This window comes from Nesoenas mayeri (assembly GCF_963082525.1).
Source record: "Nesoenas mayeri genome assembly, chromosome: 5".
NCBI lineage: Eukaryota > Metazoa > Chordata > Aves > Columbiformes > Columbidae > Nesoenas > Nesoenas mayeri.
Window position 1 is genome coordinate 34,134,727 of NC_137548.1, and position 17,563 is coordinate 34,152,289.

The 17,563-nt window shown below is 39.6% G+C and overlaps 1 protein-coding gene across 1 annotated transcript in view; it reads right to left on the minus strand.

Moving 5' to 3' along the window:
• Positions 1 to 16,809, minus strand: part of RASGRP1 (RAS guanyl releasing protein 1) — a gene marked incomplete at both ends in the record, with an annotated part of 41,186 nt that extends 24,377 nt beyond the window's left edge. The window contains 2 exons of the mRNA XM_080345580.1: positions 14,179 to 14,348; positions 16,778 to 16,809. Of these exons, the coding sequence (XP_080201706.1) occupies positions 14,179 to 14,348; positions 16,778 to 16,809 (202 nt within the window). The remainder of the gene's footprint in view (positions 1 to 14,178; positions 14,349 to 16,777) is intronic.
• Between the last annotated feature and the right edge of the window lie 754 nt (positions 16,810 to 17,563).

Below are 17,563 nucleotides of genomic sequence, written 5' to 3' on the forward strand. Positions count from 1 at the left end.
CATCTTCAGCTGACAAAGACGGCAAATAACTCTCACGCAGTTTCTCCTCTGTGCGTATTCCAAAATCCTCTGCCACAAAACAACACAGGTACCATGTGGCACCAGGTTCCAGATTGAATTTGTCCTCTAGAAAGGTCTCTTTTCCACTTTAAAAAGATGCAGAGAAAAACAGTATGTTCTGCCTACTGTTAGTGATTAGGTCAACACATGTCTGGTATAATATTGTCTTGCATAATAAAAGTGAATTTATGCTTCACAACATCCAGACCTAATTATCTCACAACAGAGAGACACTTCATTATGACACATGCAATTATTTTGCAGACATTAAAGCACTACTAAGTTTTGTGCTATCCATTCTCTCACCCAGCTAAAAGGCTCATCTCCACAAAGGAAAACATTGTATTAGTGATGGTTTAAAAACCAGAATAAACATCCTGCTGCAAAAAAAAATCTTAAGGTTCTCAGTAAAGTTCAGCACTGAACAGCAAGCTTACATGGAATTGTAGCAGCATATGCTTTTACAAACACATGCACTATCAAATATTCAATGTTATCTTCTTGCCCAATTTTAAAGGGAAGCCCTTTTCAAGTGCATACACCATGATACAGCAAATGTTGCTAAAAAGAAAAATATTGAGTCTGATTCCTCTTCCGTTTGTGTCACAAAGTCATAATTCAAAAAAATCAGTAGAGTTAAACTGGTAAAAACGGGCCTTGGGTGAGAAGAGACTCCAGCTCAGTTTTGGTTTCAGAACTGTCATTTGGTCTTTCCCATCTCTGACCACTAGATCACTTCTTTCTGGAGAGCTAACCTGCTAAACATAGCTCTGTCTAAGGAAGTAACAAAAATTATGGTAAATTATCTTTGTGCAAATGGTGGAGCCAATAACAGGGGTTTCCTGACTCTTGCAAGAGTGTCTCTGAATGCCTTTGCAGCATTCTCTTGAACCTCCAGCAGTTTGTTTTAAAACTTTGAGACTCCTTTTCACTTCCGTTTGTGTACCTGTTTCTAACCACACACCCCGCTGCGCGAAACCCACTGAGTGAATACTAAATGAAGTGCAATGGGTGTGTTTCAGTTAGTCAATTTACCTTAAAGAAAGTTGCAAAACATTGCATAAGCCTTAGCTTTGTTGCACTGCATCAAAATGCAAAAAATCCACTGGTTACATGCTTTTCCTCCTGTAAATGCCCTTATTGTATAATACTATGATGTTTTAATAATATTCTCTGAAATAAACAAGGAAGCAAGAGTTGAATATACTTTTCCAGTCTTAACTACATAAGTGAATGAACAAAGACATTTAGGGCTAAATATTTTATTATCTATATAGTAACACAAAGCCACTAAAAGTTACGACTACTAAAGTTTTATCACATACATGAGACTCAGAACACATAAGGGTAAGAACATCCTAATCTAGGCCCATCAGGCACCCTACTGCATGACCCATTTGGTGGCCCCCTGTAGTCCGTGATTTAGAAAAAACTTAAGTCTCACTTATTCCACAAATAGTTGAAAGAAACAAAGCACTTGAAAGCCAATAAGCGAGGCTTTAAAAGCAAACTGCCTGATTTTCACCAGGTCCTGATGGCTACCAAGCCTGTGGAAAACATACTTAACAGAAACAGTATGCTTAATAGACAAGATCGTTGTACTGAGAACTTCCCACTCATAAGTGCAATGATAAGGCAACAGGAAGAATGCCAAGGATGTTTTAACTGAACTGATTTTTGCAAGAAAGAAAACTTAGGTTTTCTAAGTCTAAGAGGCCTTTATTTCATAAGTTTTGTCTTTATTTCATAAGCAGGTTCCAACTCCATCACCTAGTGTTACATTTGAAATTAATCAGAAGTGAATCACAGCTCACTGACATCACATGATCAGTGACTAAGCTACTAAGAACATGAATAACTTTTTGTAAACTCCTTAAGTCTACCAGTGGTTATCAAAAAGTAGCATCAAAAACAATGAAATGGCAGAAAGCACCAAGCAACTGCCAGGCAATGTCACGAAGTGCAAAGCTGAAGGTCCTGGGTTGCTGCTATACTGATGTGCTACAGAGAATTCTTCAAAGTGCTTTTTTTCTGGTACCTTAAAGAAGACAGTGTGAGGATCGTATTATAAATGTCTGCAAAGATTATTAAAGCAGCACGTGATCTGAAAACTTGGGAAATTGTTGCTGTTAAGGTCTCAAAGACCTCAATGAAATACACAGACATGTATGAGACATGGAGGTACATGTGGGAGTCCATGCTAGGGTTTAGTGACTGCACTGAAACAGCCATAAGTCAATGTCTCTGCACAACATGCAAGGTACAGTACTACAAGAGAACCTTAGAATGTCTAAAAGAAATTGAAATAAATGTTTCATGAGTATTTCATTAGTACATCCTGGAACTTCCCTTCACAAATAAGAAATGCTCCGTTCCTCTTCAGCTTAAAACTTACACAACACACAATAGTCTTCTTACTACAGGCTTACTATTGCCACATTGAAATTTGGTACCCTATAACAGAGGTAGGCATCTAACTCTGTTAATTAAATTGATCACATTTGGTCAGAATCAGATTCATAAGAAGCCACCATCCTGCTCATCAGTTATGACACCATCACTGAGGGTGAGTGTCCTGGTTTTGTCTGGGATAGGGTTGATTTTCTTCCCAATAGCTGGCCTAGTGCTGTGTTTTGGATTTAGTATGAGAATAATGTTGATAAAACATGGATGTTTTAGTTGTTGCTAAGTAGAGCTTATACTAAGTCAAGGGCTTTTCAGCTTGCCAGGCTCTGCCAGTGAGGAGGTTCACAAAGAACCCTGGAGAGGGCACAATCATGACAGCTAACCCAAACTGGACAGAGAGATATTTCATACCATATGACACCATGCCCTGTATATAAACTAGGAGGACTTGGCCAGAGGAGGAGGGGTTACCACAGCTCAGGAACTGGCTGGGTATTGGTTGATGGGTGGTGAGCAATTGCACTATGAATCACTCGTTTTATATATTCTATTATTATTATTTTCACTTTCTGTCCTATTGATTTATCTTTACCTTAACCCATGAGGTTTACCTTTTTTCTGATTCTCTCCTCCATCCCACTGCAACGGTAGTGAGAAAACAGCTGTGTGGGGTGTTTAGCTGCCTGCCAGGTTAAACCACAACGGTCAGCAAGCAGATTCAACTTAAACTAGGGGGTTTACTTTTTGAGTTGGAAGTAGCCTTTATTTTTCAGTGACAGCTAAATGCTCTGTTGATGGCAGAAATCAGAGCTAGAAGCTAATGTACTCTATTCCCCTGCTCCAATGCAGAATAAGCTTCCTTGAAGACAGTATGCTTCAGAACCAGTTTAATTTGTTGTTAAAATTCAACAGCTACAAGAATTTCACAGCCTCTGTAGGTGACTTATTCCCACACTTGAGCATCTCCATCATTGTTGAGCTCTCCTTACTGTCTAAGCAAATACTTCAGGCAACTTCGGCAGCTTTAAACCCATTATGCCTGGCCCCTAGCAGACAGAATAAACATTCTCTTTCCCTTTTTAACATATTTTCTTTCTTTAAGGATTGCTTACATTACCTCTTTTCTGAGCTAGGAAACATCAAATCTGTCTTTTTTCTTTTTTTCCTCAGAAACCAGGTTTTCTAGATCTCTGTCCAACTTTAGTGTCCTTTTCTGAACCCTTTGCAGCTTGCACCTTAAGGAAGCAAACCTGAATATAGTACTCCACAGGAGGTCTTAGTGTCAGAGTCAGAGTATTATTTTTAATGTCTTGTACATAATACTTTTTTTTTTTTTTTTTTTTTACTATGTAAATGTACATATATAATGTGTATATACATATATACATAAAAATGAGCACACACATCTCTCTTATCTCCTTAGAGTTTCTGTGGTGGTACGTTAAGTCTTTTTCAGTTTCAAAATCCATCTTCACATTTAGATCCTTTTCTACAGAAATGCTGGATACCAAGGACTCTGTCGTACTCTTTTTACAACAGATTACCCTAAGTGTAGAACTTCGTGGCTGTCCTTAGTGAATTTTTCTTTATTTCAGATCATTATTTTAAGTACTTAATATCTTCCAGAAATAACATAAATGAATTACAATGTCCTTATAAAGATGACACACTAATTAAGTAAAAGCATGATTGCTTTAATTTTAGGTGCAGAAGAAAGCAGGTGGAATCCTGAGCTCTCCAGCTTACATTTACATCTATACAGGAGGCTGGTGTTCCCTCTCATGCAAAAAGAATGCTATAATTATTAGCAGAGAGCATGAAAATACTCAGGGAATTACACTAAAGTGTTTGGGTTTTTTTAATTGGCTTATTGTCCACACATGCTTGTAACTATTGAGTCATACATAAACTTATTTACACAAGTAATTGGTCTAAGGAGGAAAAACCTCCAAAATTAAAATGAGAAGACATCAGTATTTTTCAGGGAGGAAAGAACCACACTTCTTTGTGATTCTGCACCAACAGAACCCTAAACGAGCCAAATAAACACAGGTGTTGGAAGAAACCCTATAAACCTGACATTTCTCTAAGCCTTCAAACTCCCTGCAGAATGGGGTGGGGGGAACTCACTGCTGTTACTCCAAGTACTCATTAACAATGCACATATATCCAAGACACAAGTGAATCTAATATGCATCCAAAAAGGATAATAAGATTGTTCTGTGTGAGGGTAGGGAACATTAGGGGAGAAAAAACCTCAAGGGAAAGCCATTACCCTCTCTCAGAAACAGCTTTTGGAAAGCTACATCTTGCAGAAAGAGCTCTGGGTGGGTAACTCTTTGAGACAAAAACAAGAAGATAAAAGCTCTTGTCAAGGGGAAATGGGATGATTTTGAGAAATTAAAATGTACTTCGAGAGAAACCAAATGAGGTGTGGGTGGAAAGCATTCCATTAGTCTTGAAAATTCAGATCAAGTACACAGAACAAGATAAAAACTTAAGACCCACACACACACACACATTGTTCTACAGCATGTTTAAAATATTGATTTCAGCAAACTTAGATGGGAACTTTTAAATCAAATAGTCTTTTTTTTTTTTTTCAAGTTCTACAAAACATAACTTGAGCATTCAAGGTTTTATCAAAGCTGTAAATCATGATACTGGAGCCATATGCAGCTTTTTAGCTGCAGGCAACTTTTTAATAATTCAAGTGTAATGCCTGGCAACATGGCTGTGCTGGCATAAGCACTGATGGATAAAACAAACAAGACTCCCAGAACAGAGTCAGAAACTTCCAAGGCCTGTATTTCTATCTGACCACTGAACCCAGCTGCTTGCTTAGAACTTACTCATCCCACAACTGCAGTGTTTTATAATAAGCTTCTCTCTAACTGTGTGACTGGGGCAGCCAGTCATCAGATGCAAGGAAGCATGATGTCAGCCCCATCCCAAGTTTCAAACTGTAATGGACCAGCAGACATGAAAGCTGCTTTCCTCTCAGGGACTTGAAGATGTTGCAGATTGCTTAGATCCCTGTTCCCAGCCTTGATTTTCATTACTGGTGCATACTCCAACTCTACTCCAGCTCTAATATTTCTGACTTACTGTTTCAGGATTCCCTCTCTCACATACCTCAGCTTCCTAGCTGTTGCTCTAACTTCTGGATATATTTCTGGAATTAGTGTTTACACACGCTCTGGCAAACTAGCTTCTAACCCAGCAGTTGTGGCATGCCTTCTCACACTGCCCCACCAGCAAGTAGGCTGAGAGTGGGCAAGAAGGTGGGATAGGACATAACCAGGACAGCTGACCAAAGGGATACTCCATACTTTATCATGTCCTGCTCAGCAAGAAAAACTGAATGGAAATTTGCTGGGGCTGCCATTACTCAGGGACTGGCTGGGCATCAGTCAGCTGGCAATGAGCAATTAGGCATTTTCACATCACATGTTTTTCTTGGTTTTGTTTGGGTTTTTTTATTTTTTAAAATTTTGTCATTGTTGGCTGTTTTGTTTGGTTTTGTGTGTGTTTTTGTTGTTTTTTGCTTGTTGGTTTGGTTTTTACTTATAAAACTGTCATTATCTCAACCCATGAGTTTTCTCACTTTTTGCCTTCTGATTCTCCCCCTCACCCCACTGAGGGTGGGCTAAGCGAGCAGCTGTATGGTGCTTGGCTGGTGGCCGGAGTTAAACCACAACGGTTCATCCTTAGACTGAAATATCTCTTGTTCACCACAGACCAAAAAAAACAAAGTTTTGAAACCCCCCACAGCTTCAATCCAAACTTAAAACATACCTAATCATCAGGTAGCATTATCAAATATCTGCAGACAGAAGAAACTCCCCAGTTGCTGATTCAAGCTACCTGCAGTATGCCAAAATTTCAGAGAAACATTCCCACATGTGCTCAATTGTAAGCTTTATTTGCCCCATTGTATCAGTTGGTCTAGAAGAGAGCAAAAGTCTCATGCCTCCTAAGTACTAGGGCACTTCTTAATATTACTAATTAAGGTATCTGATAAATTTATATGTTATTCAACCTAAATAAATACTTTTTTTTTTTTTTTTAATGTATACATTTAAAAGAATAACACTGTATACTGGAGATCAACATTAAGCACAACTGATTCTCCTGGAGGAAGGGAGAAGACAATCCCACCCAGACCCAAAGTCAGTATTTTAAAGGTGAATCTTTTTCCAAAAAAAAAAACCACGTTAAAATATAAAATAAACTCTTGACATCCCACACTATTGCACTCTGCCAGAGGAGTTCCTTATGTCAAAAGAAAGATATTATGACATTTCTCTAAATGATCTTTAATCACAATATAGGTGGCAGGAGGCACTGAATTTTTCTTAATGTGACCTCTTTATATGTTTGAGTATTAAAACTGCAGTGTTTGGGGATTCCTAAAGTCATCTGCAACCCAAGTAAAACCTTAATAGCTCCCAACAGGTACTCTCTTCTCTCTGCCTTTTGCCAGCTGTTGCACTTGCACCTTCTTACCTCAGTAAGGTGGGAAAAAAGTAGTATCATGATTGGAAAGTTATCTTAGCTTTTCATCTCTAGCCTGTCTTGCATATCAGAAAGATCCACTGAACTATGTAACAGTCTAAGGGAAGACCCTTCTTTTTCAGATTTTTTAAAAAGCAATGCAAACATACCTCTTCACACTTGGCAATACACAGCAAAACACCGAGAGACTTCATGCTAAAACACACACAAACCAAACCAAATAACACACAAAGTAAAATGCACAGGGAAACCTAAAGAACTACTGACTTATTTCTTGCTTCAACTTCATACATAGATTGAGAGGAACAAAGAATTAAATTCACGCAACGTTATCAGGAGAATGAATAATTTTATACTGCTATCTAAGCTTTTTTGCTTTGCTAAATAAAAGTTATATTTTTTTTTTTCTGAAGTAATATTTAGAGGTATGAAGACAGAATTTTCTTACATGTGCCTATGGTAAATATAAGTAAGCGGGAGACTGCTTTATATAGCAAAAAGCTTAAGTTTTCGTCATTATCTTTTAGTACTTATTTCTTGACTTTGGAAAATTATATTGAAAAGACTGAAGTCAAGCTAGCTAAATAGAACTTTAAAATATAGATAAATATATCTAAAGTTTCTTCTCTTTGGGAAATTTTTTTTCCACAGACATCAGGCTAAAAAAGAAACCTATTTTCCTTTTGGTACAATCACAATTAACTTTAATAGTTAGCTAAACAGCACTTAGTATTCTGCAGAGCAGTAACTACTTTTCTGTTCCCACAATGTCATGCATTCTACAGAGCAGTAATGACTCTTCTGTTCCCACAATGTCATTAATTGATCATTAGCATAGTTTCTGTTGCCAAGCAATACTAAAGTTTCTGCACTGTATTTGACCAAAGTGCACCCATATTACTTAATACACAATGATCAACAACATTTTAATATGGAACAACACCATGAACAAAGTGTAACTACTTTTGAGGGGACTGGAGACCTCAACATTCAGCCTGGGCTTCAGGGGTGAGGGGTGGAACCCTGCAAGTTTGGGGAGCATGAGGTAAAAACAAATGACTGTTCAGGAAAACTTAACAGAAAAAAAGTAAATGAACAAAGTTGCCTTCTGTGGGTGTGCATATGCCTTGAAAGATGTAACTGCTTTTGAGTCAGAATTCCATGGTAGAATTGGATATATGGTAAATTGGGTAAAAGGATAAACTCAGTACTTGAACTGTGATCGTTTTACTAGTTATTGTACGTTTTAACTAGTTTGGAAGAATATCCTTAAGCATAGAGTGCTTTTTTCTAGATAACCAAAAGGGGAAACACTGGATAAAACTCAGATTTTCTGTATTTCAGAGGAGAAGATGGCTACTGTTATCCTAATGATTTAATTGTTTGTAAAATGCATGCAACAGTTTCCGGGCTCTCAAAGAACTCATAAGACTCAATATTTTTTTGCATGATATTGATACAAAAGTGAGCTATAAAAATATTATCAGTTCACAGAACTAGACAGCTGTGCTAATGTAGCTATTTTTTATTCTAGAAAAAGTTAACTGTTATTAACTTGTACAGTCTTTGGCAGCTAGCACCTAAGAGGCAACCAGCACCAGCACCTTTGCCAGATTTCTGTCAAAACAATTCCATAGCATCTTTCATCCAGATCAATCTGGAAGTGGTTTCCAGCATTTCTAAGGTTTGTTTACAAACATCTCACTTCATCACATGTTGAGGCAACAACACTGCAGAACAATTTACATCACAACCTACTCTTAGACCTGGCTATCTAAGAGTTTTACAACCAGAAGAAGTAGCAAATTGCACTAGGTTCACGTAAATTCTATTAAGAACATTGCTAATCTTTGAGGTTATTATATTTTAACTTCTTTGAAATGTAGTAGCCATGGGTTTAATTTTTTTTTTTTTAATTGAAGATTGACATAGTGGTATAAACAACTAACTCTTTACCAAACAGTTAATCATGACTGAGCTTCCACATAGAATTATGCTACATGCTTTGGCAAATATTTTGATTGCTTTCCTAAAGCCCTTTACTTACATTTCTCTTAAGAAAGCAGACATAGGGACACTGCATGGTGACATGCATTTAAAGATGATGTTTCATGATTTCTTTTTTCCACTGAGCACACTCATGTAGCAACTGAAGTGCCTGAATTGCCAGATAAGCATACGTTTTCTGTGTGCTACAGTAAACATGTTTATAGTACTCAAATGTAAGAGGTGAATGAGTAAGAGATGATGCTCAAAAGTTAAGAACAGAAGTACCTTCATAATATTAAAATGTTGAGATCTTAGTGATTTCTCAGCTCTTAAATGTCCCTCAGACATTTTCAGGAAGCCACAAGTGTTTGTATAAATTTCAACTTTCAAGTGTGCTCTTGGAATCATTTGTTTGGTAGTTCTAGGTAATGTTTATGAACTTTACTGCAGACAAAGCAAGGAGATAGTAAATTGACAGTATGCCAAACATGTGTTTTTTTCCCAAATGGAACAATTTTTAAACACCTGTAAAAACAATTTAAACAAAACTTTTGCATGAGCAAGGAAAAGGCCTTCAGACTCTACATGGTCTAACCTCGAATGACTGTGAAAATAGTTCATCGAATCTTTGAAAGGTGTATTTCTTTAAAAAAATAAGCACACTTAAACTTTAGTGCAGATTAGAAAAAAAGGTACATTTATCAAACAAAGACAGTCAAAGGAAAGAAACAGGGACCTCTTACCATGCACAAACATATAGTGAAGATACAAATGGAAAAAATATCTGCTAGAATAGAAACTGACTTGCTAACACATCATCAGAACATCAAGCTCACAGTAGCATGAGGATAGCCTAGAGTGAAAAGTGTTATGAACAATTATTATTTCATTTCTATAATTAGCAGATCTACAGAAAACAAATGAAGATATCTAGTGAACTGAACACTGCTAATATATTTTTCCTCTCTGATCTGTAACACTTTCTGGACTAAATTTATGTTAACGTGCATTTATGCAGTCTTACAAAGGCTAATATAAGAACAACTAGCAAAAAGCAGGGCTGTGTGGCCGTGTTACTAAGTGTATGTTTTCTGTGTTCTACTGAACTGTCAGCATTAAGTAGTTAATATGGCTGTGGACCGGCAAACTAGACCCTAGTCTGTTGGTTTCAACAGCAAAGCCGATAGGGTGTCTTTACAACTAGCAACAGAGTAAGAGACAACGCCATACTGACTTTCAGAGGACTGTCTGCCAGTCAAAAATACACTCTTTTCCAGGCATTTTATATACTAAAAACATGAATGCAGTGGGTTAAAGTCACTGTTCTACTTACAATTCCACTCCAGAATCACCTGGAGTGATGAACATTTAATTTTCTCTTTATGGCATTTCTGTTCAAAACTAGAAATTGATAAGTTTCACTGAATCTAACCTTTCTACAGCCTTCTAGTCTTTTAAATCATTTTACCTCCTGCTCTTCCTGTCTATGCGCTCTCCTCTCTTCTTTGATTTCTCTTTTTCTCCACTTCCCTATTATGACTTCTCTTTCTATCCACACCACCCCTTTTCCTATTTAGAAGCTATTATCAGCTCCATTTATATGCTACAGTTCATCTTCTTTTCTAAGGCAACCACAGGTGACACACTACTTGTGCTCTACAGCTCTTCTTGTCAATCCAGATCACAGCAGTAACAGCATCCAATAGCTACTGACAACGTTGAGAGGTCTTCCAAGTCATGTAGAACATGTTTTGAACCACTGTCATATATAACCAAATCTCTTCTCTTTAAACTGAGGAGAGTGTTTTCAAGTCTCTGTGAATTTTCTCCTAATCTCCAGACCCGTATTTCTTTCTAAAGCACTTACTGTCTTCAGTCTCTCATCATACTGTTTTTCCTGAACTCTTGCTCCAGCTTACATCCTGGCTTTTCTGTTGCCTTTACTTTGGGCAATTATCATAATTTGCTGGATGATTCATCTTACCCATCCTGATGCAACCTTTCATGGGACTTGAAGAAACCTCTACTTTCAGCATCTCCTTCTCATCATGCTACTGAATAAACACTGGTGTAATGCTGATCTCTCAGATGTAGTGATCATTTACATGAACTACCTCATATGACCCTCACTGCTTCTATCACTAAAGCATGTGCCTGTCATTCATCAGTTTAAACTAAAGAAGACCAAATTTGAGAGGTGAAGAGCACACACATTAATCATCCCAAAGTAGATGTTTCAGTTAATTACACTGAATAAGCTTTTGGTCTTTTTTGAGAAAAAAAAAAAAAAAAAGTGCCTCCAAATTCATTACTTTTGGAATTAGCAGATGCAACACCACCATTTTAATTCATAGTATTCTGTCCACATTCTAGCATCATCTTCTATCCAGCATTGCTGTAGACCCATAGACCACATCACTAGCTCCATGATCCAATCTTTGTTCCCCACCTCCCTAGCATAGGTTTTGGATTAACTTGGCTCTCTGAACAAAAGTTGTCTTTCTACAAAACATTTTGGAATCCATTTACAACACTGTGGCAAAGCTTAGCCTTCTCACTCTTAGCTTCAACTTAGCATATCCCCCTTTCTCATTTTTCCTCTTATCCATACTGTAAGATACATAACTACACTTGTATTCTTCACAGCTGTGAATGTGTATTAATTCTTAATACTTTCTCAGTTAGACCTTCTTGTTATATCCTCTACATGTATGGCAAAAGGCTGACAACTTCTCCTTACACACCACTGTTGACAGCAGATTCTCTAACACATCATTTGCTTTTTCCAAACTTGTATAATTGAGTCCAGGAACGAACTCAGCTGCATACCTTAAACACAAACTGTGTTTGTAATTGTACATGTAATATTAGCAAGTGCGGTATAATATTAACATGATGCAGTATATATTCTGAAATGTGATACATCATCATCTATCGAGTACCTATTGTTTTTCTTATGTCTAGATAGCAAATGAATCAAGGGCTTTTTCCAGAAAGTAAACTTAAAATATACAAAGGAAAGCTGTGCTTATATCTTGGTGGTTTCTGTATTTTTAGTTTTGAAATAAAATTTGCTCAGATCAAAATAATGAATTTCTAGACTAATATACAAAATATTAGAGGTCAGCACATCTAAGACTGAAGATATAATGTCAGTCTTAATAGGACTATTAGAGTACAGGGTAACAGCTTTAGTACTATGCTTGAGAAGAAACTTGTTCAATCGCTTGGTTTCCTTATAACCATTCAGCAACTGTGCTTTTTCCCCACCATTTTTCTCCCTACTCCCATCCCCCCTCAGATTCCCAGATCCAAGTTTTTTCCATCTCTTCCTTTTGGCACAATGGTGTGAACGAACTTTGCACAGTGTTTTTGTTGGTAGCTACAAGAACCTTCCTTAAGGAACTTCATTAAGTAGGTCATCTATAGTTGTAATAGTTGCACTTCACAATTTAAACACCCTACTGGGAAATTCCAATATAGCTTAAAGTACATGCGTAATGTCACACAAAATGTACAAATACAAACACTACTACTAATTGTCCAATGAAGCATCTAAACTGCAGCACACACCATAATTCTAGCAGTCCTTAGTGAGTTTAAGATTATATTTGCAGATGAACTACAATTCACTTTGCTGGACCTACATACCACTTGTCAAGGTTCAAGAAAACCCTATTTAGTGGACTATGGTAAATTTTCTAAACAAAGTATGAAATCCTGTAGAAAGATTCACATACATATATAGGTGAACTGAACAGGAACACTTGCTTTTCTTTGTCACTTTAGTCCTTATAATATATGGATGCTCAGGAATCTGAGAACACATAGGCATGTGCATGCTGATATACATAGAGTATTGAAAAAGTATTAATACAATTAAGACAACAATAATCTGCCATTCGGGGTTTCCCCTGCACTACCTGAAATCAATCACCGTAATAATTTTACTGGGTTTTTATAATGTTACAATTCTAATACCTTTTTTTCTTTTCATAAAAATGTGGACACATTAAAACTGGTCAGGTAGTCGCAATATTAAAACTGTATGAAGGTCTTACACAGGCTTTTGATGTCTTATCTCACTCCCAGTGAAACGAAGCTTACAAAAATATGAATCAACATTTGTTTAGAAATTAAGACTTTATAGCAGTTCAGTGGATATGATTTTTACAATAATTAAATTGAGAAGAAAAGAAGCTGAAATGACATGTTACTGACAATTACGTATTTCACCAACTTCTCGCAGACAGGCATTTCTCTGCACATGCTGATTAGAAGGCTTTAAAGTTTAAAAAAAAAGAGCATTTCTAATGAATGTGAAAGATTAGTCACTGTTTATACAGTATTTATGTGCTGTATCACTAGATCAGCACTATGTGTTACTAGTTAACTATATAGATAAAATATTTCAGAGCTTAGTGGGTGTTCAAGTACATTTATTTTCTAAGGGCTAATCTACAACTAAGAATTTGCCTCATGCTTTAGGAATAGCTCATAGCACTGAAAGACACAACACTAATGAACAGATGCACTACTTACAAGAAAATTATTCATTGAGTCCCTTCAGTAAAAACATGTTTTAATAATACAAAAAGAAACACATTTACTAATAAAAAAGTTGGAAAAGGAAACTAGGGATACAGGGCTCACGCAACAGTCGTGCTTGGCCACATATTTCAATTTTTATTGTAAAAAGACAAATAGATAACTGATAGGCTCAAAGAGGCATACAGTTGTGATTTTTGTTTGCATTCATTCATTTTTTTAAAGAAGCAACTTTAAATCTATACTGATAATCCAAGAAGCAACCCAATGTTATTTCACGTAGTTTAAAAATAGCCCTGCTCATTTCAAAATGTTTAATATAAATACATTGTTCACAAACACTATGAGAATATTGCTGCAATATGCAAAATATACTAATCACTTGTTAAAATTTACAAATCGGTATTTGAAGGAACAACAGAAAGCATACATAGATGACTGGAGTTCGTCTTATTCTCTCCAGAAAGAGCAGCATTCACATCCATCTCTTGTCATATATTACACACATTTGCATAAACATATCCACAAACCTATAAAAATATGTGGTCACCTACAGTGTAGAAAATTCTTTCTACTCCACTAATAAATCAATGTAATTCACGAGTAAGGTATCTGAATGTAGCCAGGACAGAAACAAAAAAAACTCCAGACACTCACCAAAAGACTGAATGCAGGTTTCAAGAAGATCTTCCAAAGTGGCCCCTTTGGCTAAGTGCCCCAATGGTACCATTGTGCCCTGGGTGAGATTTGAAAGGCTGGGACAATGACTGATCTGCTTCAGCTCAAGCGCTGGTTCAGGGGCAGTGCTGCATGCTTGGGCAGGTTGCCTGAAAGAAAGCACAACAGTGAAGTACATACAAGAAGATCCAGTGGTAAATTTTACACTGCATGGGAAAGGAGAAGAGATTTAAAGGACAATTAACTCCCTGTAGCTAAGGTGCTTAAAGATGTAACCCTCCCACTTAATACGCACACCAAAGAGACTGTTCAATAAATGACTTTTTTTTTTTTTTTTTTTGGGTGTAAATGTGGATTGTAGAGCACACTGTTACAGAGCTCCTTGAATGATCTGTTAAGATTACCAAAAGTCTTGTTTCTTTGTTGGGGGTTTATGTTTACATTACAATTTCAGCACAAGCATACGAACCCCTCAAACTATATAACAAGAATATCATTATGCAGTAAGCTACCACCACATATTTCTGTGCCCACTCATAGTAAAGGAGAAAAAATTATAACTATAATCAAATATTACACACATTGGAAAAGGCCAGACTAGCTTTACTAATTTCACTTGGAAGATCACTATTATCACAAAATATCAGTGCAACTTCACAGTGGAGTATTTCACAATTAAAAACCAAACCAAAACAAAAAAATATTAATTTGCATCCATTCTATACTACTATATTCTACTAACTTGCTTAAAATTGCATACATTACTAAATTAGTGTCTTTAATAGCAAAGGTAAGTGACCAAAATAAAGCACACACCTAGTTTTAGGGTTGTATTTTCATCATATAATAGCTTAGATTTAAATAATGTGTATGTTTACAGGTAATATTAAAGGCCATTCACTGTTTGCATACAAGTTCATAATTTTGCATGAAATAGTAAACAGGCACATTTTTATACCGATGAAGAGTGCTGAAATGCTTTTGCCTGCAAATAACAGGAACCACTTCAAAATCTGACTGGAGAGTATAACCATACAGTTCACAACACAGTAACAACCACTGCTGTTTCAAAGAAACTTGGGTTTATTGCAGGAACAATTTACACTCCACAGATTTCCTAAAGAAGTGAGTCCAGTATCTTTGAGATGCTATCTTAAGCTTTCATACAACTTTTCTTGGAACGCTATGCAAGACTCTAATAATAAATTGACAGTCCTGGGAAGAAAAGGCATAGAAATGTATCCAGTGTGCATAGCGCCGGTAAAGACACAAACATCTCCATATGGAGATGTCTGTTCCTGGACAAAGTTGGAATTACACATGCCTTATGAAGACAGACTGGACCCTAACTCATTCCAGCGAATTTTAAGCCTCATCTTACGTTTCTACTGGGAAAGCCACAAAACTGCACATGTCACTTACAAGCAAACACTGGCCTCAGGCCTCCATAGTTCCAAAGTCAGGAAAATACAAGCCTGACCCTGAAGAGGTAGCGACCATCACTCAGCTCCGGCTTAGCGAAGCTGACAGCGGCTATGCAAAGAATGTTCCCTTCCCCCTTTCTCTAAATTTCCCTCTTTGTGATCCGACTTCCTGTTCTCATATAAGAGAGCAAGGGTCAGATCAGTTTTCAGGGTTTTCTTTTTACAGGCTTGAAACCCTCTCCTAACTTCATTCCATCACCTCCTCAACGCAGGGCAGATCCTAGCAATGCAGTAGTAATAAAGTAGGCGTTACGCAGAAGATATTTTAGGTCTTGGCAACAGAGCATAGAAACATCAAGGTGTCCACACCCCCAAAAAGTTTACAATAACACTGTGGCCGACTTGGCAACACTGGGTAGGCAAAAGTCGGCCGGTGACACATCGGAAACTAATCATTAATTAGGACAGATCCCCTTACAGCAGTTACTTGACATGAAAAATAGATTAAAGCTGGGGGGGGGGGCGGTGTTCGTACACCCTGCATTTCCCCTGCACGTTGTATGGCGGAGAGAAAGAAAGCACACAGAAACGGCCGTCAGTTCGTGAACTGACACTTGGGGCAGGCGGCGATTCCCCGGCGAGCAGGAGGCAGGCTCACTCCCCGGTTCTGGCCCCTCGCTCGGCGCCTCCCAGCAGGCCCCCGGCGGTGCCGCAGGTAACCGGAGCCCGGGCGAGGGCCGAGCCGCCCCTCTCGCTCAGCCGTCACCCTTGAACCGTAACGTGAGGTTCTTTCCAGCCGGTACTGACCGACTTTCCCGGCGCACACTTGCACTCAAAAAGCTGGAAAAAAAATCTTCCGTCCACCACTCCCTCCTCCGCTTCTCTTCCCCTCTCCTTCCCACCCGGCCCCCGCCGAGCCCCAACCACCCTGACGATCGTCCCCGCACCCTACGGAAGCCCACGCCAGCCCCGCCGCGGGGCCAACACAGCGGCAGCACATCGCACCTGTCCCCACCGCCCCGGGGGGCACGTCAAGCTCTTGGGCGCGGCGCCGTGTTGTCCCGAAAGCCGCCGCCGCCGACCGCAGCTTGCCCCGCGGCGAGCCACCGTCCCGCCGCCGCCGCAGGAGAATAAAACAGCAACGAGGAACTCACTGGTTTTCTCTCCTCTTCCCTAAGGTTCCCATGTCGGTGCCAGCCGCGGCTCCGCCGCCCGGCTCTGCCAGCAGCGCGGAGAGCGGGGCTACGCGGGGCGGAGGCGGCCGGGGAGGGCAGCGCAGCCCCGCGCATCGCCTCCTCTCGCTCCCCCTCTCGCCTCGGAAGGAGTCTGAAACCAGCTCAAGTGGGACAGCGGCGGCAGCCGCCACCCGTGACGAGCGCAGGCGAAGATCTTATCGGCAGGAGGAAGTACTGAGCTACTGGGCTGCTCTTCTCTGAAGCCACCGGATTTACCAGGTACTGAAACGCTCTCTCCTGCTCACACTGCCTGGCTCAAAAGCGGCCGCAACTTTTTCCAGGGCACAACTTCGGCAGGGCAGGCCCTCCCGCCTGGGGGAGCCCCCTCCCCACGGCGACCTGACACTCCGGGGCTCACACGTGCCTCACAGCAGCCGGCACGCCGCCGGAGCGCGGCCCCGCAGACCGAGCACAGCCGCTGCCGGGCACCTGGCAAGGCCGTGCCGGGGCGGGACAAGAGCAGCTAAGCTTTTGGGCAAACCCCGGCCGCATCGCAGCCACACTCGCCGATAACAGCGCCGGACGCTGCCAGGCCCGTCTGGTCCCCCGGGACTACGTGACTGCGGGTGGACCCACGCGCGCCCTGGACACGCGCGCGCTGATTGGCTGGCTCGCCAACGGCCGACGAAGTGGAGGGGGGCCGAGGTGGTTTGGGATGTCGGGGGGGCCCCTCCGCGCCGCCACCTGCGGCCACAGACGGGGCTG